Source organism: Pteropus vampyrus, unplaced genomic scaffold (genome assembly GCF_000151845.1).
Source record: "Pteropus vampyrus isolate Shadow unplaced genomic scaffold, Pvam_2.0 Scaffold70, whole genome shotgun sequence".
Classification (NCBI taxonomy): Eukaryota; Metazoa; Chordata; class Mammalia; order Chiroptera; family Pteropodidae; genus Pteropus; species Pteropus vampyrus.
In genome coordinates this window covers 7,438,290-7,449,380 of record NW_011888851.1, presented here as the reverse complement: position 1 = coordinate 7,449,380, position 11,091 = coordinate 7,438,290, and the positions used below count along the sequence as shown (strand labels likewise).

At 45.8% G+C, this 11,091-nt stretch overlaps 1 protein-coding gene across 1 annotated transcript; it reads left to right on the top strand.

Moving 5' to 3' along the window:
- Positions 1–796: 796 nt before the first annotated feature.
- Positions 797–4,017, top strand: KCNA1 (potassium voltage-gated channel subfamily A member 1). Its single transcript, XM_011361789.2, has 2 exons — positions 797–1,385; positions 1,760–4,017. The coding sequence occupies exon 2, from the start codon at positions 2,270–2,272 to the stop codon at positions 3,755–3,757; it is 1,488 nt and encodes a 495-aa protein (XP_011360091.1). The 5' UTR covers positions 797–1,385; positions 1,760–2,269; the 3' UTR covers positions 3,758–4,017.
- The last annotated feature ends 7,074 nt before the right edge of the window (positions 4,018–11,091 follow it).

Genomic DNA, 11,091 nt, shown 5'->3' with positions numbered 1-11,091 from the left:
TCTCTGTGCGGACCCCGTCCGGAGAAAGTTGCAAGCCTTGCAAGTGACTCTGTGGAGGCACTAGGCGAGGAGAAGAAGCTGCGGGGGAGGGACATAGGTGGAAGGTGGGCAGGCGACTTCTCAGAATTGTCCCAATTAGCACCAAGTTGTTAGACAACCCCACAAACCCACGAAGCCTTCGGTGATTGCCCACATTTCCGTATTTCAAAATAAACTGATGGTAAGAAAACTTCCAACTCCAGTCATAGGTCAAAGAGCGACCGACACTGGGCACCGCCGCCTCGCAGTAACACTATACAGAACCCAGGTGCTCCTCAGCTGCAGAACTCTACCCCAGGTCCTCATCTCTCCGAGTCGGGCGGGGAGAAGCTGGGTCTGCCCTGCAGAGAGCCCCCTGCGGGAGGGGCGAGATGGCGCGCCGAGCTTGGCGACCGAAGCGGATTATTGTGGGACTGCACAAACGCACCCCCATCCGAGGAGTTCTGCCAGGAGCACCACTGCCTGCATTGCGTCGGATCTGACCGTTTGCAATGTGAAATTCCCGCGGAAGGTCGCGGCCAGGGACTGTGCATGTGCAGGGCTGTGGACCATAAGGGAAGTAGAATTGGTGGTCGGCTTTTCTAGCAGAAAGAAAAGGCTGGGCTGGCAAGGGTGGGAACCAAATGACAACCCCCCTCTGCTGAACCACCCCCTCATATTTTCCATCTACCTCCTCTCTCCTGCCCTCCCCCGCCCGCCCCAACCCACGCCCGGGTGGGCCAATCGCTGCTCCTCATTCCAGGCGCTTTCTCAGGTTTCTGCTGATCTTGCAGCGCCCAGAAATGGACCGAGCGGACCCGTCGCCGCACGCACCCCGCTCCACTCTGCGCTCCTAACAGCTCCCGGCGCGCCGCGCAGACTTGGCGAGGTCCGCGCGGGGGTGCAGGAAGCGCAGGGCACCCGAGAGCCATGTAGACCCAGGCTCTTGCTCGCCCGCCTCCTTCGGGATCGAATCAAGGGCTCCTGTAGTGCTCGGAGGGGGCGAGAGTGCTGTTTATCGTCATTTGCTTCAGTGCTTCGGGAGAGGGTGGCATTTTGATTTTCCGCCCCGCATCCTCCGGAACTCCCTGCACCAGAAGAGAGGACACAGACTCCCGGTTGCTGGCAACGGGTGAGAATGGGGGTAGGGAATAGACATTTCCCCCGTAGCTGCTCAGCAAAACGATTATCCAACTGACGGGGTGTAGGACGAGGGGCGAGGGCCGCGAGTTTGCCCCGGCGCCTCTCGGATGCTGTGGCGGCGGCGGCCGCGACTCCCGCCCGGGTACTGCAAAACCAACCTGCCGCATTCGGACTCGGGCTCTCGGAGGATTCAGCACCACCCCTGCGCCAAACCGGCCGGCCAGGTAGGGGGCTCCCCATTTGGGGGCTGCAGAAGGGGGGATGAGGGCGATGGGTGGGGGAAGCCGGGGGTGTGGGGATGCTGCCTGGGACCTGGAGCTCCCCCAGCGTCTGTCGGCGCTTTTCCGATCTCTAGTTTAACGAAGTTGAAAGCAGATCGGCTGTTGGGTATTGGGGAAAGTGGGATGGGAGAACCCCAAACTTGGATTTCCGGGTGTCCGCGTGTGTCTGTCTGTGTGTACGTCCAGCAAAAGTCCAGTGCTTTCTTAAAAAAAAAAAAAAAAAAAACTAGAGGTCTGTGCTCTTCGGTGTCTGTAGGTCCGTCCCATCTGAATGCTTCTGATTTTCTACCCCCGTATCACTTTCTATTTCTCTGCAGCGTCCATCGATCGCCCTGGTGGGAGCTTAGAAGGCGGCGGGCGAAGAGGGGTAGGAGGGGGGAGAGCCGAGGAGAAGCAAAGGGGGTGTCAGGCGAGGGGATCTGCTCAGCTGGCTCTGCACCCGGTCCTAGGAGAGCTCGCGGAGGGGAAGGGAGGCCAGGGTGACCCCTGAAACGATGGCCCGGCCCGCTAGAACAGCACTGCGTTAAGGCACCTCAGAGCAGGAAGAAACACCAACCCTCCCCCCCACCCGAACCCTGGGCCAAAAGCTGCACCTTGGGCCGCAGGAAGGGGCATTCCGAACGGAGCAAAAGGCAGGGTGGAGGGGAAGGGAACCAGAAGCGAAGTCGCAGATCTCTCGACCTGCCGGCTTTGAAGGCCCTCCCCCTGAGCGTGGGGAAGACGAGCACTGCGGTGGGGGGGGCGCTCGGGTCCCCCCCACCCTCTCTCTTCGTCCTTCCCACCGCTGGCCCTCTCCTGGTCTCTCACCCCTGCACCCGGCTTCCACCATGACGGTGATGTCTGGGGAGAACATGGACGAGGCATCGGCCGCCCCGGGCCACCCCCAGGATGGCAGTTACCCCCGGCCCACGGACCGCGACGACCACGAGTGCTGCGAACGCGTGGTGATCAACATCTCCGGGCTGCGCTTCGAGACGCAGCTCAAGACCCTGGCGCAGTTCCCCAACACGCTGCTGGGCAATCCTAAGAAACGCATGCGCTACTTCGACCCCCTGAGGAACGAGTACTTCTTCGACCGCAACCGGCCCAGCTTCGACGCCATCCTCTACTACTACCAGTCCGGGGGCCGGCTGCGGAGGCCGGTCAACGTGCCCCTGGACATGTTCTCTGAGGAGATTAAATTTTACGAGCTGGGCGAGGAGGCCATGGAGAAGTTCCGGGAGGACGAGGGCTTCATCAAGGAGGAGGAGCGCCCCCTGCCCGAGAAGGAATACCAGCGCCAGGTGTGGCTGCTCTTCGAGTACCCAGAGAGCTCGGGGCCGGCCAGAGTCATCGCCATCGTCTCAGTCATGGTCATCCTCATCTCCATCGTCATCTTTTGCCTGGAGACTCTACCTGACCTGAAGGATGACAAGGACTTCACGGGCACTGTCCACCACATTGACAACACCACGGTTATCTACAATTCCAACATCTTCACGGACCCCTTCTTCATCGTGGAAACCCTATGCATCATCTGGTTCTCCTTTGAACTGGTGGTGCGCTTCTTTGCCTGCCCCAGCAAGACAGACTTCTTCAAAAACATCATGAACTTCATTGACATCGTGGCCATCATCCCCTATTTCATCACCCTGGGCACCGAGATAGCCGAGCAGGAGGGCAACCAGAAAGGCGAGCAGGCCACTTCGCTGGCCATCCTTAGGGTTATCCGGTTGGTAAGGGTTTTTAGAATCTTCAAACTCTCCCGCCACTCTAAGGGCCTCCAGATCCTGGGCCAGACCCTCAAAGCTAGTATGAGAGAGCTAGGGCTGCTTATTTTTTTCCTCTTCATCGGGGTCATACTGTTTTCTAGTGCAGTGTACTTTGCTGAGGCGGAAGAAGCTGCGTCGCACTTCTCCAGTATCCCCGATGCTTTCTGGTGGGCGGTGGTGTCCATGACCACTGTAGGATACGGTGACATGTACCCTGTGACAATTGGAGGCAAGATCGTGGGCTCCTTGTGTGCCATCGCTGGTGTGCTGACAATTGCCCTGCCCGTACCTGTCATTGTGTCCAATTTCAACTATTTCTACCACCGAGAAACTGAGGGGGAAGAGCAGGCTCAGTTGCTCCACGTTAGCTCCCCTAATTTAGCCTCTGACAGTGACCTCAGTCGGCGCAGTTCCTCTACTCTCAGCAAATCTGAGTACATGGAGATCGAAGAGGATATGAATAATAGCACAGCCCATTATAGACAGGCCAATATCAGAACTGGCAACTGCACCATAGCTAACCAAAACTGCGTTAATAAGAGCAAGCTACTGACCGATGTTTAAAAAGTCCCGCTTAGCAGCTTGAAAGACTTAAAACAAAACTCTAGTGACCCATGTCACTCTTTGTTGATACTTTACTAAGTAGTCTTTGAATGCTCTATTTAACTCTCAATGCATTGTTGCATTGCGGATTTTGGGGGTGGCCAACCAGAAGCTTCCAAGATCCATGGGGGAAAAAAAAAAAAGAAACTATTTTCATTTTATTAAAAAATGGAAAAAGAAAGTGTATTTTCTAAAACTGGTTTAAAAAAAATTCTGTCCATGAGCTAGATAAAATAAGATTCATATGCTTCCCCATACTGAAACATTTGTAATCCTTGGACTTCTTTAACTTTTTTCTTTTAACTAAAAACCAGATGATCACTTAGAAATATAAAATTAAAAGTTGCATGGGACTTTGATAGAAAATCTTTGCAAACTGCATAGCACATTTAAAACAGTGCATCTGATGTATTATATATAACATGATATACCAGCCAAAGGGGCAATGAACAAATGTTTTTATTTTGATCAACCAAACTGCATCTTACGAGGTGAAAAAAAAAAGCAAATAAAATTACTTAAGACTGGTTTACAAAGCACCCTATCAATCTGATACTGGTCCTGGTCTGTAGGAATTTTCCTTCTGCCCTATTTCTCTTCTATCCAAACTATTCTCTAAGAAAAAGATACTGAATTAAATCAATTGATTCACCTGCAGTGCTAAGTTTCTCACCTGCAGGTGAGCCCAACGCAGGTCTTTTCTCAATGGTCCTGTACCCTGACCCCTGGCCTCTAGAACTGGATGTAAACCTTAGCCTCCTTATTGCAAGAGAAAACAAATGGAGTTAAATGTCAGCATGTTTGATTCCGATAATATTTATTTTATGATCGCATGCCAAGAACATTAACTCAAACAATAGGGGATAAGCTTACGTTTGAATCGACTCTTCTAAAAACAGATCCTTTTTCATTTGCATTCACCAAAAGTGCACTCCTTCATTTATTAACTATTTTATTAGTAAATAAAGTACTGTATTTAAGTGCATATGTTAGTCAGATGGGAACAATAACTTTTTTGGAGCTCAAAGCATGTTCTCTTATTCAGCATTATGGCCTATTTGATTAAGGTGTACCTTGAATTAATTAATGCATGATTTCAGTAAAAAAAAAAAATTGAAAATAATAAAAATTACAAGTTTGTGGGATGAAGGGCCCAAAGAAATAATGGGGGGTGGGGGTGGGGGGCACTCAGTCAATTTTCCTGCCTTTGCTCAGGGAAATGTCAGGTTTCTGTGCAGGTGTAGGCAGAGAGAGGACCAATATGCCATTCCTTAAAAGGAAGCTATGTAGAAAACTAAATAAGTCATCAAGGTATATATAGCAACACCTAAGAACAAATATTCTTTCTAGCTGAAGATAAACAAGCAAAACAAACAAACACAAACAAAAAAGGTGCAATACTGCATGTTTTTTGGTGCATTCTTAAGATGTAAATGAAATGTTTATCTATCGTATGCATCCAAAGCAGAGCTTTTTTGCAGTCATGATTTGAAGTCTGTAGAGACTTTGATCCTCCCCTTGAGTCTCCCTGAAGAAACTTAACCAATTGATTTAATAGTTGCTTAGTGCCTTTATCCTGTACCCACAATGAACTGCAGAAAGTGCCTCCATTCACACAGCTGAGAAGTTATGTAACAAAGGGAGGAAGGGTTGGGGCACAGATATTTTGCTTTTTCTTTTTCCATCTTCGCTGTTTCACTTCACCACTGTGGGAAGACCACACCATCCTGAACCCTGGAGAGGAGAGATCCAGGAGGGTGCTGTTTCTCTGGCCATCCACTGGACTGAGTCCCTTTGACAGCATGATGTAGGATGTAAACTAGCACCTGAGACCCAATTTCGAACTGGACATGAACCATGAACTTGTTTCCTTTTCACCAGAAGCCAAGATAAACTCTTTGGAAATTTGTTTCCTCTCAAGGGCCACTCTGGACATTCAAGGCTTCCTCAGGTCCAGTGTAGTATTTCTTGCACATTTTCTTATTCCTCCTCTGTTGACAACAGCACTTTGCAAATCCCTGACAGTCTGACCTTTCTAGGCATCATTGTGGCTGTGGGAACACTCAGTTCATAGTAACTTTTCCTAGGCCCTCCCTCCTGGCCCACTCCTTCAGATAATTCCAGCGATGCCTCTATAATTCCCCCACCTGGCAATCACTTCACAGGCTGAGCATCTAGATTCTGCCACTCCAGATGCCCAGCTCAGAGAATAGCTGAGACCCTGTGCCTAGCTGAAAGAGAGCCATATAACACAGGCCTCTGGGGCCAGCAGCTATCCACCAATGGAGAGGCACTCGGCATCTTTTTAAGAACACCAAGTGGGGTCTTCATTCTGCATTTAGCATGTGGCCACCTGCTGCTGACCACTTTACATTCCTGCCCTGCTTCTTCTGGAAATCTTCCCTGTCACACCCATCCCTTCCCTGACCCTATCCTAGAACTAGCAGTGAGGAAATAAATGAAGAAAGTAGAGTAACACCCAGGCTGGCTGACTCTGCTGAAAGAAAGAATATGAATATGTTATTTTCATGTGCTGCTTCTATAATCTGTAAGACTAAAGTAACGCCATGAAATAAGAAGGGCCAGGATAGCACACATCTGACCACAGGGCATAAACCTTCCCCTGTGATGTTTCCTTCTCATTTGAACCTTGACTCATCCTGGCTATTTCTCTCCTACCTGCTTAAAAGTCCTCAGTTGGGAGAAAATGCCAACCTCCTCCAAATTTCTGGGGATATCTTGATCTTAGACTCTAAGGTCTAGGACACACAGAACTTGAAATGTTGCACTCTCGTCAACAGCAATAATCCACTCAGTACTGCAGGAATAGATGGGTCAGAGGATGAGAAAATGGGACCAAGACTGATTAGATGGACTTTGGCTGCCTGGTGTCCCTCTCACAGTTAGATGCCAGACTGGTGATACAGGAAAATGTACATGTAGTACAGGAAAAAGTGCTGCATGCAGTGAACCTGTCAGCCTGGGAAGAGTTGTCATTATGAATTTGGGTGATATGGGGAAAATAAATGCTGCTTATCCATCTGTAGCTCATTGCAACCAAGTCAGTAAGAATGGATGGAGTACAGGGACTATCTGTATAGCATAGGCATGCCACATTTGACAAAGCTCTTGCCCCATGCACTGTAATGTGCTGAAATGTTTTTGTAGACCTGAAGGTGCACTTAACAAAAATGCCTATTAAGGAGCGACTATCTTTTGGTTTACTTATTTATATTTATTTTATCAGGATTTTCACCTTTTCATCCCCTTTCTAGGTCTTGAGCTTTAATGGCTCATGTCCTGAATACTTGTTTTCTCCAGGAGAAGACTTCTGACATGCTGATAGCCATTGCTCAGCTCTTTCAGTGTTTGGGGGGCCCTAGTTCAATAGGGTGGCACTGGAAGAGTTGGGTCACACCAGGGCTGTTAGCCATCCCAGAATCCGTGAAGTGGTTAACTCACCTCAAGTGATCTGAATTAGAGACCAAAGACATTCATTTCCTTTGTCCTCAGATTTATAGAAGACAGATTGTAACCAGGAAAGGTTTTTTGTTTTCACGTTTCCTCTCCCTCATCTGTGCATAACCCTCCCTCGCTTCCCCTCGAGAATTGAGTTCTGATTACCAGTTAAAACTGTTCATTGGGAGTGTATTAGTGAGTTAGCCTAGCAAAATCAAATGGACCAATAGTAAATTCTTCTCCTGGAATATGGCCGATGGACAGTCAATTCTCTAAAATCAAACTGTGCAGTGGGTTTAGATTCTTTGTATTATGTATAGTTATAGATTTTTCAAATTAGTTACTATCTGAAAAGTCAACAAAAATAGTTTCCTAGCCCTCCTATTTAATATAGAAGACCTCAAAACACAAGTTTTTAAACAATTTTACAACTGAATTTTCTTTGTTTGGTAGATTAGATTGAACAAAAAGGAGAAAGAGAACATCAGCAGAAGGCAAGTCCCCATTTCTTCCAGGAACGACTTATTCCTGGGAGTGGTGAGAATTGGTGGGTGGTAACCATCCATAGTATAAAATTGTTAGAAAGAATATAAACTGCCAAACAGCCATTTTCTCTTCCTGCTTTTTCAAGAAAGGATGAAGTCCTTCAGTGCTTACGTTCATTTCAAGAAGACAGATAAACAAACTACAGTTTTTAAACCAGACACAACCCAAGTTGAGTTGTTATCTCAGGAGGTGGTTCTCATCCACCATTTGGTGTATTAATACTCGTATTTATATTATGGAATTTCAGGGTATATGTGAACATGTCCAGTATGACTCAGGTAACCCTTAGAAGAATGTACATTACTTATCATTTTTGTAAAGAAGCAAACAAGAGCTGAGTTGTTAACCAAAACTGTTCCATTACCTTGGGTCACTGTGAGAATTCATTCAGGGTGTAGGTGTAAAGTTTAGAGGTCTTGGGATCAAGTGCCAGTCTCTGTTCAGGAAAAATGACCATTGGCTTTATTAGGCAGTCTAGAGTGTATGTAAGGGGTGAAGCTCTGCTGACCTCGGGACTTTAAAGAGATTAAGGAGATTAGCCCTGGTCACAGTGATTTTCGTTTAGGAGCTAACTAGGAGTTTACTTTTTATGACATGAGAATTTTAAAGAGTATAGAAAAGTTTTGTTCTATAATCAGAGAGGAAGAAGAAGTGGTGTAAGGAAAGAAAACAAAACAAAACAAGCCACAATCCCTTGCAAAATATTCCAGGCCAAAAGTTGTCTCCTCTCCCAAACATGCAGAAACACCTTTCTTCTCTTCAGTGCACTGTTTTACGCAGCAACTCTAAGTAGACAGCATGGACTTTAGATAACATACCTCTAACAGCAAAGGTAAAATACTACCAAGGTTAAAAATAAAAATTGAGTTTTATTAGTTTAAAGTGCACCATCAGGACAACAAATCATTTAAGCTGAAAAAGCACTCTTTTATTTCTTGAATTTGCCAGTTACTTACACCTTGAGTTGAGGATATGTCTCATTTTCACCTACTGTGCATTTCTCCCGCCCTAACTGTTTAATATGTCAGGTAGAGGACATTGAATGTTATGAATTGAGAACCTAATTGAAGCGCATAGTTTTCATCTATGCAATTTTACTTGCTTCTGTCACTTTATGATCTGTTCATATTTGGCATCAATTAAAGATAATTTTTAAGGATCTTATCAAGGAATATCTTGACTGGTTATTTGTCTCTTGTTTAACTGGACTTTTGGGAAGCTTTTCTTGTGGGATCTCATTAATAACATGAAAAATCCAAGATAAAATCATGAGCAGCCTCGTTTTTTTTTTTAAAAACTCCTGAACTATTTCTTCTGTGCAAGAACATACACTGGGGTTGAATTTTGACAATAAATTCACAGTTTGGACTCAGGTAGGATCCCAAGGAGAGCCTTTTGGAATTTGACCTGTGAAAGAAGTGGGGATCGAGCTTTAAAAAGGGAAAAAGAATGAATCCCAAGGGAGTAAAGTAATTGATTATATTTGCTTAAATTATTTTTGATTTGAAACTGTATTTTTATTAATAGTCCAAGCTTTCCAGGAAGGATAATATTTGTGTGTGTGTGTGTGTGTGTGTGACAGAGCTGTGGTCTGGCATCAAATAACTTGATGGTTACAAAATTGTGTTAGAAGTGATTTTGATGTGGAAAAGTAAAGTGATTCCTGTTCTTTATAGACTTTTCCCACGCAGTTCTTCATGTGATTAACATGTCTTTCTTCTTGTTTTATTTTTTTAATGAATTGGTATTTTTTTTTTTGGATTCTTCTTGAGATTTAGAAGTTCTCTTTTCTTCCTTGTGAATATCATATTTTATACAAGCTCTTTTACAGAGCAAACAGGGTTACATGCTTTATGACAGGTGTCTGTTTTATGCCAAATGCATTGGGTAGCTGGGCTGGTGTGTCATCATAGAATTGTATTTCATTGTGATGGGCTCAAACTGTAATATTTGGAGATGAATCTTGCTTTTGCTGTAGAAGTTGCTACTAAAAGTAGACCATGAGGCTGGGCAGACTGCCCATGATTTTTCTGTTGTGGTCAGTAAACTCCCCGGCTGAGTTCTGACAGACAAGGGTAAGAGAAAGCTAGAACTGCATCAATGGCAGTGAGCAAATGAGCCAGGACATTCACAACCCTGAGTGTGCTTCTCAAAGCTCAGCCTTGGAAAGGTCTTCCTGAAGCAGAAGCAGACAGATCCAGGTAGATGCAGAAATAAGGCTATAACTGGAAGCTTTACTGTTCACAGAGCTTCAAAAAGAAATCAAGTCAGTTTTAAGAAAGGCTAACCAGAGGAGTCAAGAACAGAGAGCTGATGTGATCTGATCCCAGCCATTTTGCCACTGGATAGGAGAGCTGACGTCTACTTCCTGCAGTCAGTGTAGACTTGCGAAGACCCAGGCTTGCATGTGGAGGGAAGACTAACCCTGAGGCTGGGCATAGAGTGCCCCTCTGCAAAATCCAGTTGCAGACCTAGGACAGCATGGTCACACTGCACTAAGGTAAAGCAGCCTTTTGAACTAGCTTAAATGCAGGTAATTGGAAATATCCTATTTAATTTATTGAATCTTATATACTATAGATTTTAAGATGCACCATTGCTTGACATATTCATAAAAAACAAAGAACATTGACAGTTATGACCCATCATTGAATTGATTCATCCTACTTTTAGAGATGCAAACATTTTTTTTTAAAAAAAGAATCTTAGAATTGATGAACTACAGGGATTCTAATGTTCGTCTCCCTTTGTTTCCTGGTGTGACGATAGGTTTGGATGCTAAACTTGTTTTTAAATTTGGCAGTTTCTTTCAGACCTAATCCCTGGCTCAAGTCTTTAGTTCTTCCTTTAACTGTTTTTTTATCTCATTGTGCTTATGCTTTGGAGCTCCTTGTCACCATGCTGTTTAGCATCCAGAGATCATTTACTCAGCGAGAGCTTCTGATTTAATCTGTCCAGAAGGAGGTTTGGTCTTCCTGCTCTCCCTCCCTTGCCCTTCAGTAGCACCCCTTCTATTACCTTTGGCAGCCTTGGATTTTATCAAGTTAAAGTCAATCTGACACTCATTCCCAGTGAGCTGCTAATAGCAACACCTTCTTCCAGTGTGTATAGCTCTCTTTGCAGCTTTCCAATCACTTCCACGTTAATTATATTGCTTTATTCTACTTAGTGAATTAGGCAGCGCTGACACTGCTGTCCTTGTTTTATAGTCCAAGGCACCTGCCCAAGGTTGCTGAGTGGAGGCATCAGGCCCATGCTTATTGATGATTCCATGGCAGGGACTCTGAGTG